The following is a 17,631-nucleotide window of genomic DNA, read 5'->3' on the forward strand; positions in this document are numbered from 1 at the left end:
AATTCAAATCTGATTAAGTTAGAGTAAAGTTTCTAAAAAATTTTTTCCTACAAACCTATCTACGTTCAGAATTTGGTTCAATTATCGAAGATTATGATATCACTACTGTCGATAGTGAAAAGGAATTGTCTCTTGAACAAAAATTAGAATTAGCTATAAATAAAAAAAATTCAACGAACCAAAATACAATACAGAAATCAGCTATATACAAAACCATCCGATGAGAAATCGATTTATTTGAAGAAGAGGGATTTAGAGGTAAATACTTGGAAAAAGTATATCGCGCATTGCTAACAGTACCACCCACTAGCGTAGATGCCGAAAGAGCGTTTTCGACAGCTGGTTATTTTTACACAAAATTACTTTTCAGGCTTAGTGACAGTACAATGGATGCATTATGTTTTTTTAGATCACATTTCAAAAATTTGTAATAGTACCACAAACTGAATAGTGATCTTTACACTTTTTTTGTGATTTAAATAAATAAGATGTTTCTTTACTTTTTTGTGATTCTTTATATACTGTTATAATTTATAAGTTACAAATTATTTTTTGTGATATTTACACTCTCTAACAAAACTGGCAAATAAAAAAAAGAAACACCTGTGTTTTCTTTCTTTTTCCAAAATTTCTAATACCGGTATTAAGACTTAAAAAATACCGAATACCGGTATTGAAATTTTGGTCCGGTATTGCAATCCCTAATGATAATATACAAAGAAAAAGTATACAAAGGTTAACTAAATAAAATATTGTTAAAAACAAAAATTCACAACCTTCAATTGCCTGAAATCAATAAATTACCAAGTAAATTACTGGATAATATTACAAAGATGGATAATCTTAAAATCCACTAGACATTGTATTGTGGGAGAATGTTTTTCATAATTAATTTCCTTAACAATACATCTACTAATCATCCAAAATTGGTATAAGACATTTACTTCTCAAGTAACTTAAAGCTTTTGATTTACTTAAGTTTGTTACATTTGAAATGAGTATAATTTGATTTTCTAACATAAAAAAAATCTCAAAGCCTCATACTATATTTTATGAAAGAATAAGAATAAAAACATACCACTATCTGCTCCAAAGTAGAGTTCACAATTTTCTACCATTATTTTAAAGTCATCATCAATGTCAGCTGCAGTCTTGTAAATATTCATTCTTAGTTTTCTTTCCATTCTCGATAAATCCATAGGTACCTAAAAAATTTACCGATGCTATTTTGTAATGTTTTAAAAATATAAAAACATTTTAGCTTAATTAGACATTTAAAAATCTCTTGAACAATGCAAAGAAATTACAAAAAAAAAATTGTTTTATTTAAATGCTTATTTATTAAATAATAATATAAAAAAATTAAGAAAACAAGGCACTTACTGAAATGATATCATAATAATCTGGAAATTCTTTTTTATCAATTCCGTAGTGAAATGGATAGGAATTTTTATCTAACTTAAGTTGAGTAAACACTGAAAAATAAAGTTATGCGATTAACTTCATGAATAATCAATTACAGAAAAAGAAACACTCATTAAGCAATTGTTGGAATTATTTAAATATATATAGCTTCAAAAAAATAAAATATAATAGAAAAGATAAAATTGTTGAAAATAACTTTTTAAAATATAAGCATTATTTTATAATACATTAGAATACTAATTATTATAAAACAAGCATGTAATATATGTAGAACTACAGAGGAACTTCCTTAACAAGCACAATTTGTTCCCAAATCTTATTCATAATGTGAAACACCCATTAAGAGAATTTTTCTTATAGGAATCCAAGTAAAAGAGGAAAATGTATTCCATTAAAAATATATATAAAAATATATATTCAAGCAAATTCATAATTATGCAATTTACTATTTATAATTAATGCTTCTTTTTCAAAAGAAAGTAATGTAAAGACAATATTTTTGAGCTATGATTCAAAATTTGGTAAAAATGAGACAGTCTTATTATTCAATGAATCCATAGCATGCATAGCTACTGTTTTGTTAGAAAGATATTCCTCAATGTACAATAGAATTATTTCTCCTGCTTTTAGCATCATCCTTATTTTCCTGGAAGATTGTTGCTCTTTAAATCTATTATTTCCTTCTCTACAGACCTCCAGAAAACTTCCATGGATTTTTGCTGTGATATAGAAGTGTCATAAGTTCGTAGTTTCTCCTCTCATCAGTGTCACTGCCATCCACAATTCTAGCTCCATAATCTTGGTCATAGATATAATCTCATTGATTAAGACTCCACAGGCACTTGCTGAAACCTCTCAGGAGTCCCGTTCGACGATGCTTTTGGCTAAAACTTTTTCCATGTGCATATAAAAGTTCTCTTCAAATAAGCCTTCAACACAGACTGATACAGAACAGTCTAGCACATAACATCACAGTATCTTCCTTGATACTCATTCTGCGAAATATATATATAGCTGACTAATTTATTATAATTATTACATTTTGTATTTATATCAATGTATGCATTTATGTTAATTTTTACATTACGTATTATCGTCATTTTTAAATTAAAAATTTTTGTTGCACTCAGTTTTAGACCCAATTTTTCTTAATTGAAATTTTTGGATAAATCGGAATCATACCATCATCCCTTCAGCCTCAATAATAAAGTTATACATATTTCATCAAAGATACTTATAAAAACATTTTTTTAATATTATTTTGTATATATTATAGCACATTATAGTTGTTAGTTGAAAACATGGGTCAGAGTTAACCAAGCTACAACACAAATCATTATCAATATTTTAAACAATAGATTGAAATTATATTTTGATTAAAATTCATATACTATTCATTAAGGCTTAGTTTATAATTTCATACCTTAAAAGTTTTACACAAACTATAACAAAAGCTATTAAGCATTACAAGTTTTAAAATAATCAATAATTGCAATCAAATTAAACAAATACTCTCATTTGAAAGAAGTGACATTTTTTGCCATGCCTAATAGTGTAGGAAAAAAATGTTCTGTTTACCTACATTTTTTGATAAACATAGTAAGAAATATTGGCTAGTATATTAGAAACTGACACAGCGAGATGAGTAAAATATTTTCAGTTTTAATAGTATAAATAATAAAAAATTGAATGGACATGAAATAGAACTTAATTAAAATATATCTGTTAATATTAAGAATCTTACCACTCAGCACTAGAGATTTGTTGTCACTATTGTTGCTAAAACAAAGAAGAAAAAAAAATTATTGTAATTTAAATATTTTAAAAAAATCTTTTAATAATGATAAGAAACAGAACCTCAAATTAATGTGGTGAACAAATTTTAAAAAAAGCTTACAAAAAAAAACTCTGACCTTTCTGTCATGATAATTTTAATATTTCTTTGATTACAAATAACTTAATTACTCTTATATACAAAATGTATGCATAAATTCTCACAAATAAAAACGAAACATATGTTTTAAATAATGAAAAAATAAAGAGCACAAATGAACTTTGAACATATTATATTAATACCCAAGATGTAAGCATCATGAACTCAAAATGCATTGTTTGTAAAATAACCAATAAAATTATCTTTGTATATATATATATATATATATATATATATATATATATATATATATATATATATATTTCTAAATACTATAGATCACAAATATATAACCATCATAACCAATCTTTAAATGCATAAAAATTCATTAATTATTAAAATAATTCATTTTTGTTATATTTGAGCTACTATATGCATACCTAACAAGAGGAATGTAATCTTTCATAATTTCATTAGCTTTTGCCTCAATCGATTCTTTATTTCTTGTAGTTTCAGCAAAGTCTATATCACTATTTTCTGAATATGATATCCCATTTCTGGGGCTTTTACTAATCTCCTCATCAAAATCATCATAATTTATATCAGGTGATATTCTGCTTCTAGAACGTCTTCTTGATGCATTTTCAGCACTTTCATTTAAACGACCTATAGAAAAGCACAACAGAAAAGTGTTTTTAAAATAATAAGAAGCAATTTAATAATAGACATAAAGATGAAACAGATATGATACAAATACATAAAAACTCCTTGAAAACAAGAAACATGTCATAAACTGTCATCTCTAAAATGCAGATTTTATGCACATGAAGTTTAAGAATCTAATTTAAATATAATTCTCTTATGTGGAATATAGAGCTAAGAGCCAAGTATTCTGTAATTTGAAATAACATTTATTTCAACAAGATCACTTTTACAATTCAAATTGACAATATTGAAAAGATAACGATCCAAATTTTATTTAACCCTTTAAAGGACCATTTTTTTCTAGTCATATTATGTTAAAATATTCTTAGGCATGAAATTACAATAATTCATTCATGGTATTCATTTAACTTATTAGATAAATTTAATTTGATTAATTAATAATTAAGTAACAAATCAAGACACGTCATTTGGTCTGAGATAAAGAACTGAAGCATCTAAGTTTCTGACTTACTAAAAAAATTTGTCAGAACTTATGCCAACCAACTTAATTTCATACAAAGATTGAAAAATTTGGTGGGAAACATATTTCCCATGGCCCTAGAAAGGGTTAAACCAAAAATTTATGAACTTTTATATTTATCCATATTGATTCAAACATATTTAAATCAGTATGGATTAAATATGGGAGTGATATTTTGGAAACCTAAATTTTATAGAATTTATAAAATCTATAAACTCGTTTGACTTAAATATGGCAATTAAATAATACCTTTCAAATATATATATATATATATATATAGCAAGGGGGGAAAAAAAGAAACAGAACAAATTCAATTCCATGCTTTAAAAAAAATATTCTGTTTTTATTATTTTAATTCTTACTGCATTCTGCAATTTATTATTATATATATTAATGAATCCTGTAATAATTTTCCTTTAAATTTACTACCAATTATAGGGAATCAAAGTTTTGTTAAAATTATTGAATTTACTCAGAAAATTTCAGAACCCTCGACAACAGCAAGTGAGAAGGGGGGGGGGAATGACTTCAAAATGTCATTTTCTTAACATAATCTAATTAAAGTGTGAAAAAAGACATTTTAAATTTGAGAAATACATACGATTTCTTTCCTTCAGTCGATGTTCTCTACTCCTAGTTAAATATTCCCTGTTTTCATAATCAATCTCAGGACTGCGAGAGATTGCTTTCTGAAAGATAAAAGAATAATACAACACTTCAGAAATTTCAGCATATGTTGATACCTCATCAGTGCTGGGCATCTTTAAAGCAAGAATGAAATTTTTAAAGGCAAAGTAGTAAGCCCTTGTAAACAGTAAAGACCAACATGCATAAAATGATGCATAAATCATCATGAATTGCTGACTAAATAACAACTAAAATAAACTATAATTACACATTAACTAATATTAAGCAAATAACAAAAAAGAAAGCATAGAATGAAAATATGTTGAAAAATAAATTTATTATGTAATTAAGGAAGTAGAAAATCATCCTTGTGCTACCTACCATTCAGTTATTGAATTAATGATAAAAAAAAATAGATAATTAAAATATAGACAGAGCTTAAAATGCAAAAAACATACAAAAAATTTTACAAACCGTTTAAATTAGTTTATTTTTTAATAAGTAAATCAACCAAGCAAGCAAATCAAAAAATTTCCAAAATTCTAATAATCAAAAAGCTTAACTTGCTAATGTATGCTTAAAATAAAGCTAAAATGAAAGTGGCATAATTTTATAATCTAATTTCTCTTCATTTAAAATACAAAATCTATAGCAAAAATAAAATAAAAATTTGTGAGTTTAAAAACATAATATCAACCAAATTAATCATTATTAATATGGTATTATAATATTTTTCTAATAAGCTAAAGATATTCACTATCTTTATAATAAGTAATGGCAGTTTATATAGTAGCTTAAATTTAAACTTTGCAAAGTTTAAAGTTATATATTTGAAAAATTTACATTCTTTAGCTTTTATTGAAATAATTACAGGTAATTTGATATTCATTTAATAAAATTATTACATTTTGACTTGAAATACATAAATTTTTTAACTAATTTACTTTAATTAAATAATTTGAAAATTAATTTTTTCAGTTATTTTATTAGTAATTATTGCTCAAATTTATACAGATTTACAGATCTAGAACTAAAAAATAAAATTCATTGTGCAATAGCTTCCATTTTTTTATATTACAAAAAATTATTTTCTAATATATTTGCATAAAATGTTTATAGTATAATTAAAATAAAAATAAGAATAATCAAAACCTGTTTATTAGCATTATTACCAAAAATTAAATCCATCTTTCTTGCTTTGATTTTTTGCTAGCCTATCTCAAGAGCAAGATAGGCTAGCAAGATATTTATTATAAATCTTGAAAAATGTTTAATCCAATAAAATCATTATAAGTGCATATAATAATCCAGGTTTATAATGCAGTTGAGAAAATATTTTATTCTGAAAAGCAGAGTTCAGATTTAAATGCAGCCATAATAATTACAAAGATGAAAAATGATTAATTAACCTACTTATATGCAATTATTTATATTCTTCATTACTTGAAATTCTTTGCATTTTATATAAGTCAAGTCTCTTTTTAACAAAAGGATTGAGCCCCAAATAAAATCATATAGAATAATAATAGAGTAGAGAAAATTTATTATTATTCCATAGCCAGTCTTCAACTTAATAAAACAGCTGAAAATTATGCTGCGAAAAAAACAGCTACGAATTACTACAAATATTCAACCAAAAAATGATACTGAAGGCAGGAGGGAGAACAATCTCTATAAGAATAGCTATTTATCCTCCAAAGAGAAGACATTTTGGATTGGAAAGTCTCTAGAGAGTTGAACAATTTTCTGTTTGTTTTATTCTTACCTATATAACCTAAAGAAAAATTATATTAATTGAAGAAGATTGTTAATGTTGGAATTAAAGTTATAGTTCCAGCTTATAAGAAAAAGCTATAATGCAAAAAAGTACTTACAACTCTTCTTTTTCGAGATTCCCTTGTAAAGTTTATCTTTGGCATCAAATCACGAAGCTTTTGTTGCAATTTTTTTTCCTAAAATAATTTTTCAATAAATTACATTTTTTTTAATATAGCATAGTAAATTTTCTAAAAACCATGCTTAAAGACATACATTAATTTATGTACAGAAAAGAAGAATTTTTTAAAAATAAATTTCCTCATTTTAGTTTTTAATTCATAATTCATTCATTCATAATATTAAGAAATCTGATAGAATTTTTTTCTCTCCAATTTACCACTTCATATAGAATAAAAATTTAATTTGATCAATCAGTTAACTTATAATGAAACTTACAAAATATTGTAACAGTGCATTGCTGTAGGAAATACACAAATATACAAATTCTAGCGTACTAAGAAGAAAGTGAATAACTGAAAAAAAAAATCTATTTCATTTAAGTTAGCAAATATCAACTCACCTTTGCTTGATAGGCTTCATTTATAACAGGTAAAAAATTGTCAGTGATAGTACGAAAAAGTGCTCTTTCACATTTAGATTCACTGTCTTTCAATTTTTCAGCAAATTCTACCCAATCATCAAGGGTGTTACAAACAACAGACCACCGAGACTTTTCTCCAAGATTCAAATATTTACTTCTGTTAGCAAGTGCCTCTTCAGAATCCTCACTTCAAAGAAAAAAGATATTAGCCTTTATACTACCATATGAAAAAAAAAAAAAGTCCATGAAAATCTTTTAACTCATTAAGTTCCTGAACCACTTTTCCCATTCTTGATACTTATTTTTAAAGCCTTTAATTCTACTTATTTGTAGGCATTTTTGAAACAGTAAAATTTCTAACCACAACAGTGAAATCTCTAATAACAATAATAACATAAATATTGTAATAAACAGTAACTAATTTTCCTAGTTTTGGAATGCACATTACTGGATTCAAGATGAATAAATCCACTGTAAATAAATTATGGTACAAAAAAGTATTTATTGAGATGATGGCATTTCAAGTTACAGCAGTAAAAAAAATATATATATTATAGTAAATTTTTTCAATCATCTGCAAGAGAATTATATATTTTGCACATTTATAAATATTTGTAAGTACAAGAATCTTTTTAAGTCATATTCGTGTGTGTGTGTATATATAGAGAGAGGAAATAAATTTATTCAAAAGTATTCACTGAATTATGTCTTAGGTTATAACTAAATTTTGATTTGCAAGTTAATTTCAACATGCATATACTTTCTAAAACATGGTTAACTTCTCAAAGTTTATTTGTAAAAATATTCAGATTTTTAAAATAATTCCAATTGTACATTCAAGTATGGACCATAAGCACCAAATTAAAGAGAAGCCCAAATAATGCTATTTTTCAAATTTTATTTTAAATATTGCTTTAAATTATTTCTACTAAAAAATATGCTAATGTTTACTTCAGATAGTATTCCAAAGGACCAGCTAACCATTTTCCTTGATTTGAAAAAGAAACCCATTATTACAAAGAAAACCCCTCTCAAGAACTGTCACTTCAAATACTATTGTGAAAAATGAGCTTTTCTTTTTAATGAATATCAATATTCTTTAGTAAAGGAATGATTCACAGGGAAAAACACTGCAAAGTATGACTAATTTTACATGCATGCAATTTTCAAGTTCCTGCTTTTGTTGAATTGAAAAAGCATTTTTAAAAAAGTTCAAGATTAAAGAAGCAATAAATAAACAATGAAATGCCTGAAAAACCTGAATCTGATTAACATGAAAAAATTTAATAAAATTAACAAAGCAACCTAAGTGGCTCAAATTAGCAGCCACAATAAATAAACCCCAGACTTCTGGTGAATTCCTTCAATTCAAATAAATCTTCACAAACAAAACTTGTTACAGTGACTGCCATAAACCTAGATATTTGGTTATAAAAAATCTCATGGCAAATAGGAAAATAATATCTATGAATAATGGACTATATACATTACATTTTTATTGACATTTAAGATGTTATAATTTTTACTAATGTAGCATTTTACAAATGGCCATATATTTTTAAGGATTATAATTATTTCAAGCTGCAGTTTGAATTATATAAATTATTTTTCGAGTAAACGCAATAACATTCTAATTCCTGATTCCTAATAAATTGATATTTTGGTTCTTTCTGTCAATATAAATTCATTCCATTCTCAGAATTGGATATGAAAATAATATCTTTTCACAAGTAGAATGCTTATTATTTGTGTTTGAAACTAACTATCATAGATGTGTTCTATCATCAAATTCATCTGTATTTTAAAATTATGGTATTATTCTGGAAAATATTTATATAATATATTCTGGAATATATTATTATTTTTCTGGAAAATTACAGATTTTATTTATCACATAAATTCTAAGGAAATACTATCAGAATTTACACAAACTAATTTTCTATAATCTGTAACTTTTCTAGGAAGCAAATATTTTGTTCACAAGATGTCTAATTAAGCAACTTTCATAATATAAAGTCATATCTCCTTTATTAAACATATGCAAGATTATAATTAAAGTCTGCCTTTTCAGAAGACTCTAGAATCGATTCTATATCTCGGATGATATATCCTTTTTATATCTTTTTTTTTTTTCCTATTATATACTAAAAGTGATATACTCTATGACATAAAACAAAGAAAAAATTTACAGCTGTTGAAACAGGTAGTATTGTGCCAGCATGTAGAATAAGTTTTGTACATAATTTAAAAAAAAAAAAAAAATGTATTTCATTATTGTTAAAATTACATTTCACCAATTCAGTAAGTTATGGAGATGGATCTTAGCTTCAAAGAATATAGAGGAAAAAAAAGTGATAATCTCATTGATTCAATAAACAACAATAATCAAAATAATTATAATAATATATCAATTAGCAATGATGAATTAAAAAATTAAACCTTCCATTATTTTTGACATTGCATTAATTTCTAAAAACTGTTTTCTACTGAACAGCATAAAATGCTTTGAGGGAAGGAGATGTGAAGATTAATGGAATTTTTTAGATCTGAGTCATCTGTAAATGTTATCTTGAAATTAAGGATTTGTCACAAGGTCATGCATGAACAGGCATTTTCAGAAAATGTGAACTTAGCAAATAATTGCATATCTTACAATATATTTATCATGATGGGAGAGAAATTTACACTCAGAATTCAATTCAACAGCATTTTAAGCTATTCAACAGCATTTTAAATTATTTGGTTTTGCTGAATTCCACCACTAATATAAAAATAATGTTTAGAATTTAAAAAATACTTAATGATCTTTAAATTTAAAAAAATTTTAATAGATAAAATATATACAGATATATTATAAAATATTTATAAAAAACAGTTTTAAAGAACTTTTAATTTAAGGATATAAATAGAATCCTACATTCAAGCACCTTTTTAATGGTTTTTGTTTTATTTTACATCATGTTTATTATTAAAATGATACTGTATTGATTTTTCCTCTAATTTGATTTATGTTCCTTTTAAAACAGTATGCCAGATAAAGAGCCAGACTGCAGCTAGAAATCTGTGCAAGAAATATAAGAGAGAATACCCATCTGTGCAATAAGAAATCTAAGTTCTGTCAAATTTTGGAAGTTTAAACAGAATGGGTATTCTCATGCAATGGAAAGTACATTCAAAAGAAAAAGCCAAGAATGCAATAATTCCAACAACAAACATATGATATGCATGGACAAAAAATGGAAACAGATATTGAGATAAACTAAAAAAATGTAATATATAAAAATTGTAAAATGAGAAAAAGAGCCAATACTGGATCTCAAAAAATTTACATAATATTAGTTTTCAACAAGTTTTGAAAATCATGATAGTGATTTGCATATATTTTTTTACAAACTTTATAATCAAAATATAAAAATTAATGCTTATTGTAGGGATTCTATTAAACACGAAAATTTTTAAAAACTAACCTTTCTCCATCTGATTTTCTAGGTTTGATTTTTCTAGGTCTACCCCGACCTCTCTTGCCCAAGCAGGTATTCTTCTGTGTATTCCATTCCTCCTCCCTAAATAAAGAAAATTATCATTAAATTTCTATGCAAAACCAGGTACAATTTTTTTCACATTTTTGAATACACTTCAAATGCTAAGTTTTAAAATTAAAATGTATGCATTCGTAAAAATAAATCATATAAAGAAAATACCAATTTTCTGATTGAATACCAGAAAAAAAAGATTGAAGAAAATTCAACAACCAACATGCCCATTCTGTATCGATCACAAGAATTCATCAACATTTGTTTACTACAAATTATGAATAAATTCAACAAAACATCTTTTTAAAAAACGTCCTCTTAATAATGTTAAAAAAATAAAATTTTTATTTATTTATTTATTCATTTTATTTTTTATTTTAATGATTCATCATTATAGACATTATGAACTCAATTTTTTTCAAATTCATTACAAGGTGTCTTCGATAGTATGGAACTAAAATCAAGGTGAAATTAATCAATTAATAGACTATTAATTTCTGAAAATATTAAAATAGTGAATTAACTTCAAGAATATATCAGTATTCAAAAAAAATTAGAGAAAATTTAATTACAAAACTCTATCTTAACAAACATGGAATAATTTAAAATAAAAACAAATAAAAACAAATTATAGCTAATAAAAATTATACCTTTAAAAACCAAATTAATTAATAAAAAATCAACACATTAATTTCAGACATTAATACAAGATAAATGCATATGAATGGAGAAATAAACCAAAAATTAATACACACCAATCTTTTATTTTTCTCTCTTTAGCTGGCTCTTGCTTATACAATCTGGTACCATAGAAGTACCAGTATTCATTACCGTCATCATCAGAGCCTAAAGGCTGGACTCTTAACAAGTCACTATCCATCTAAAACAGGAAGCAAACCAATTAATGTTAACCTTATATATATATACAAACAGACAAGCCTTTTCCAAAATCAGACAAAAAATTTTATTTTTGTAGGAATTTTTTTTCTTGAATCTACTCAGAAACATATTATCAATAAAATTAAATGGATAAATAGTATAACAAATAATTAAATATGAAATTTCTTTCTATTATATATATATATATTAATATTTATTATATATATATATATATATATATAAATAACTGTGGTATTATCAATGCCTTAATTTATGGTTAATATGATTAATCAGCCTCATCATAACATACCATTAAGCACCCATCAGTATCTATCATAAAAAAATAATCAATGATAATTGTTTCCCAACTATATTTATATAATACATATATCTTGTTAATAATATGTATCAAGAGTTTAGAGTTGTTTTTAACTATTATTGACTATAAAACAAACAATTTGTATAGTCAAGAATTCTTTATGTCTTTCTAAATCTTACAAACAATACAATCATATTAAATACATAAAGGCATGTTTTTACTTGTTTTTCCTGTGAAATGTGTAATACAGCCAGCAATAACTTTTGACATTCTATAATTTTTATATGATCAATTCAATAAAATGTCATCATAAATAAACACTTCTTTAATGTTTCATAAAATTTGCAAAGAATAAAAATTGAAAATAATTTTTGCAAAGAAGTCTTAAACAAAATTGGCTAAAATGCAGAATTAATGTACACTTCACAACAATAAGTTGGTTTAAATCTTAATATATTCAGTAAATACATTAAAATGGCACTATGAGTTGAGTAATGGAAAGACCATATTCTCTTCAATAGTCTTTTTTTTTAATAAAAAATGAATACAGTAACACTGAATTTAAATTACAAGAACTATAATACAGAGATTCTTCTAGATAAATGATTAGGAGTATTCATTTTCATGCTCAAATTATGGTTGTTTAATGGTTCTGTTTTCATTTCAATGATTCTTTCTAAAAAAATAATTTTGCAAATATTGATAAAATTTACCTTTGAAATTTGATCTCTCCACTTTGATCTTGAATCTGTTGCTTTATCCAGGAGATGCAAACACAATGAATACACAATATTCAACTTCGTTAAAGGCGTGAGATTTTCAAAATTTGGGTCTTCTTTCAATGGATTATCTTCTAGAGTTTCTTTTGTAATCCAAATTTTATTAACAACTCTCTTAAGAAAGTATTCATAATTTTCCAATCTGAAAAACAAAAATATTTTTACTTATTGTTTATTGTATAAGTAAAATTTATTGCTTTTATTTTTCTAGGTTATGTACTGATGCTGAAATTCTTAAGCAAACTGAAAATTAAATGTCTTATACAGTTATGGGCATAGTATTGTCTATTCAACTAGAATGCATGAAAAGAAAATATTTATAAGCAGTGTTACTCTGCATTTACATTCCTTGCCTCAAAATTTTCCTTGGCATTTAAAATCCTTTTGTGCTTAATCTCCAATTTATTCGGCCCGTTTTTCGATACCCTTGTATAGTATCATTTGGAGAGGTTTCAACTCCAGGAGATAAGATGCGAGAACGCGCTATGTTGGCGATTTTGAAAATTGCACCAAGCAGTGTGCAATTCTGGATTTTCATCAACTTCTCCTTCATGCCCTCACACTTCCAAAGATTCTAATTTATTTTTATTGGTTTTTTTTTTTTTTTTTAAATTTTTTTACCCATAATTTACATTTTTTCCTGGTTTACCCCGCTATCCCTCTGGTCCTTTGAGAAACGCAAAAGAGGTACTGTATTAAAGAAAAACGAAAAACAGAAACTTTTCTCGTGTAAAGAATTTATTTCATGTTTTTATTAGTCCCTTTAAAATTACCACGAAGTTTGAAATAAAAAAAAAATGCAAAATGCATATCAGCAAAAAAAGGATAAGCAAACTTGTAAATAAGCAGAAATTTGTATAAGCTCAATTAAATACAAATCAAGTAAAGAAGTAAATTCATTTTAAAATTTCAAATATAAATGATTTTCTTGTGGTGTCAAATCGTATGTATAAATATGTTAAAAGAAATCACCCTAAAAAAAAACCCATATATTATTTCTTTTGGCAGCATCTCTTTCTCAACTAAAAATTAAATAATCCTTCTGCTGCTAACATTCTTTTTTTTTTTTTTCTTCAACTAGTATGAAACCTACATTAATAAATAAGTTATCCGTAAAAAAAACTTAAAATTTAAAAATTATATTTAAAAATTTCAATTAAAAAAACCAACGATATTTTTTATCGAGGCTTTTTATATAAAATTTATTTGCAACTGTTAAAGGTGAATTAAAAAAAATTTAAAAAATAAGGAAAATAAAACATTAATAAAATAGCTAAGCTATTATTCTTTTGCAAACATTTCAGAGCAAATACAGTCCCGACTTGAATTACCTAATCAAATTATTCTTCTCTTTCTCAGAAAAATACGTATAAAAGTTCAAAATAAATAACACAGCAAGAGGTACAATTCTGGTTCGAAATTTAAATTCAATTCAAAAATTAGTCTCCATCAAATACTTTGAAACAGTTTTTATGTAATAATATTTATGAAATTGAAAAGTAGAAGCAGAATTAAAATTAAACAGAAAATGAATTAAAAAAGAGGGGAATAAATTTTGGCCTCTAAAATTAAACTTATAATTTATTGAAAAATAAATATAATTTCGGAGTTAATGAATGGATATATTTTCAATATTAATAAATCACTAAAATAATATAAACCGCACTACTTTCAATTTGGAGTACTATTTCTTTAAAACGCCAAAGAAAAAGAAGGTTCAAAATTCCAATAAACAGATAAAAAGTTAAAACAGAATCGAATTCTTACCAATTTCTATGATATAAATTGAAGTGCATAATCCAAATTTAATAAGATAGAGAGAGAGTAATATCATATACCGATTCGCAACTGGACAAGATTAGGAATGAGAAAAAAACACCTCTTCAAAGAGGATCTCAAAAATCTCTGACCAATCATACAAGCGCAATACCCATTGACCATTCATTGTAGTCCTTTGATTGGATACACATGTCAACAAAAGAGTTACCCCGCGGACTTGCTTAGGTTACCACAGAAAGGGTAGCAAAAATAAAAAGTTATCGTTTCTTTCTTTCAATGTCGCCATAAAATAATGACGCCAAATATACGAGTTTTCATGTTAGTCAAGCTATTTTTATGGAAACGATTTCTTCTCAGTTTAGTATCTAACTATTTTAAAATTATTAATTATCAAATAATATAAATGTTATTCATATAAATATTAATTTAAATGATTGGTGCGAAAATCGAAAAAGAGAGAAATATAAAAAATGAAAACATTTTATAAAGTAAAAGGTATAGATTTATATATTTAGTTTTCAATGTGTAGTCCATTTATAAAAATCTATTTTTTTAACTTTAAAATATGAATTTGAACCATCTAACTGAATGATAATTGAGGATACGGTTCGTTGGAAAAATTGATAGACATTTCATAACTCCATTTATTTCTAGCATTCAGAAATGGTGCTAAAGTGACACATATTTATCCAAAATCATAACAATAATTATGCATAACCATAATTTATGCTGAAAATTAATTACAAGCGAATTATCAAAAATGTTTTTTAATGATTATATCAGATGATATAGGTGCGTCAAATAAGCGGAAAACAACGAATACATTCGAGGCCAAACAAAAATGGTACTGTATAAAAAAATGTTTTAAAAAATGATGGAACTTAGTTTTTAAATTCCTAATCATACATAGCCGATAGCAAAATTCAGTGAAATTAGGATGCCAGAATTGTACCTAAATTTACTAGCCATAACTTGAAAATTGGAATTAAAATTTATTTATCTATGTTTGGAAGCACTTATTCGTGCGAGAAAATTATTTTCATTCACGAAAGAAAATAAATCGTCTATGAGATCCAGTATTACTGACATTCCTTGCATGAATTTAAAAATTAATCGCTAAAAACACGACATCCCTCAAATGAAAGATGCTAACATAAAGTAGATGTCAGGCAGCAAGAAGAAATTGCATAGGATTCTTAAATGCACGATTTTTTCAATTGACTACTTATATTTCTTAATTAATTCATGGAAGAAATGTTTAAAAAGCCATATTTTAATATTAAATAAGGTTTATGGCTAAGAAACAGGTCGTTATCAATCGGCAACACAAGATTTTGGTTGAGAAAAACAAATTGTAGGCAATGAAAAATACAAACAAATGCCTTATTTAACAAACAACAAATTTCAATTAAACACTCACGAATAAAATAAGGCCTTCTCTATCGAACAAACAATATAAAAAGAATGTATAGCCACAAGTGAAAAACATTAATTTATTTTTATTTTTTGTTAGTATTCGTGCTATTATGTATACATTCTGAATATTATTTAATAACATTTTCAATATGTACTCTGATGATACTAACAACCATTAGCGCTTCAATTTTATTTTCAGTTTTTTTAGAAAGAAAAAAAATTGGGTACGATGATTAAAGGCAGCGCATAATATTTAAGGGGTTAAAATTGTCCTTATTATTTTATACATTGTGTTTCCGATATAAATATTTGTTAACATTTGAATTCGACACTTTTGAAATAATGGAGATAGATATTGGTTTTTCACATTAATTTAATTTTTGGTTGAACATTTGGCATGGATATAAAATTATCATGCTTTTAGTTATTTATGTCGTCCTTTAGTTATTTTATAATATATATGGTTGTTAGATACTTTATATCACATTTTTTATTTTAAAAACAACACGACAACACATTTTTTTTATTTGAAAACAACACATTAAATAGTTCAGAAAGAATATATATATATATATATATATGTTATTCATCAAAATTAAGATTGTTATTTTGATCACATTTTAATCATAACAGGATTTTTTTTTAACGTAGATAAAAGAACAATATTAATTTAGAACAAGGCTTTATAATTTGAGGTATACAGTTAAATAAAAAAAAAAAAGCTTATTTAAGGGTTATTTTGTTTGTTTTTAAATTCCAGCATATGTAAGTACAAATATTCAAATCTCCTTAATTTAAAAGATAAACTAAAAAATTTTTAAAAAATTATAATCGATTTTTTTGCAAATATTATTTCCGATTTAGTATCTAATTTAGCAACAATTTTTTTTTTTTTTGATAAAAATATATTTGATTTCATTTTTTCCAACAGCAAAGAAATTACGAATGAAAACATTTAAGATATCCCAGTTCGAAACATTTTCTTTTTCTTAATTAAAAAAAATTTTCCACAAAATTTCCAAATTTAGCTGTTTTATCTGTATAAATAAAAGCGATAGTATAAAAATAATTTGCACGTTACAGAAATCCAACTGAATGAATAGATTTATTTCAGACTTCGATCACAAGTACTAAGGTAGCTTGTTTCGAAATAATCATTTAAATAACTTTTTATTAATTAAAAACTATAGATATTTAATATTCTCACATCGAATCAAAATATAAATATTTTGACTCGTTTTCTTTAATAACCTCCGATTTGTCACTCACAATTTTTAATGAAATTTTGCAGTCAGTAAAAATTACTAATAAAATTTGAAAATAACTTTTTGAGATTTTTTTTATCAATTATTAGAAATCCGTGATTTTCCGAAAAAATATTAGGATTAAAAATTACTTGAGGCAAATAAAATTCGCATAACTAAAAAATAAAATTGCTGATAATGATTTTTTTTCT

The 17,631-nt window shown here is 25.0% G+C and overlaps 1 protein-coding gene across 2 annotated transcripts in view; it reads right to left on the minus strand.

Annotated features, from left to right (window-relative positions):
* LOC129972396 (uncharacterized) overlaps positions 1 to 17,631 on the minus strand; it is a 61,559-nt gene that overhangs the window by 14,845 nt on the left and 29,083 nt on the right. For both annotated transcript variants that reach the window (XR_008784855.1, XM_056086521.1), the window contains exons 4-13: positions 12,915 to 13,122; positions 11,759 to 11,883; positions 10,938 to 11,033; positions 7,450 to 7,657; positions 6,986 to 7,063; positions 5,086 to 5,173; positions 3,739 to 3,964; positions 3,170 to 3,204; positions 1,384 to 1,475; positions 1,079 to 1,205 (exon numbers count right to left, since the gene is read on the minus strand). Coding sequence is in view for 1 of the 2 variants with exons in the window: in XM_056086521.1 (XP_055942496.1) it covers positions 1,079 to 1,205; positions 1,384 to 1,475; positions 3,170 to 3,204; positions 3,739 to 3,964; positions 5,086 to 5,173; positions 6,986 to 7,063; positions 7,450 to 7,657; positions 10,938 to 11,033; positions 11,759 to 11,883; positions 12,915 to 13,122 (1,283 nt within the window). In the remaining variant the exon portion in view is untranslated. The remainder of the gene's footprint in view (positions 1 to 1,078; positions 1,206 to 1,383; positions 1,476 to 3,169; positions 3,205 to 3,738; positions 3,965 to 5,085; positions 5,174 to 6,985; positions 7,064 to 7,449; positions 7,658 to 10,937; positions 11,034 to 11,758; positions 11,884 to 12,914; positions 13,123 to 17,631) is intronic.

Source organism: Argiope bruennichi, chromosome 6, assembly GCF_947563725.1.
Source record: "Argiope bruennichi chromosome 6, qqArgBrue1.1, whole genome shotgun sequence".
Classification (NCBI taxonomy): Eukaryota; Metazoa; Arthropoda; class Arachnida; order Araneae; family Araneidae; genus Argiope; species Argiope bruennichi.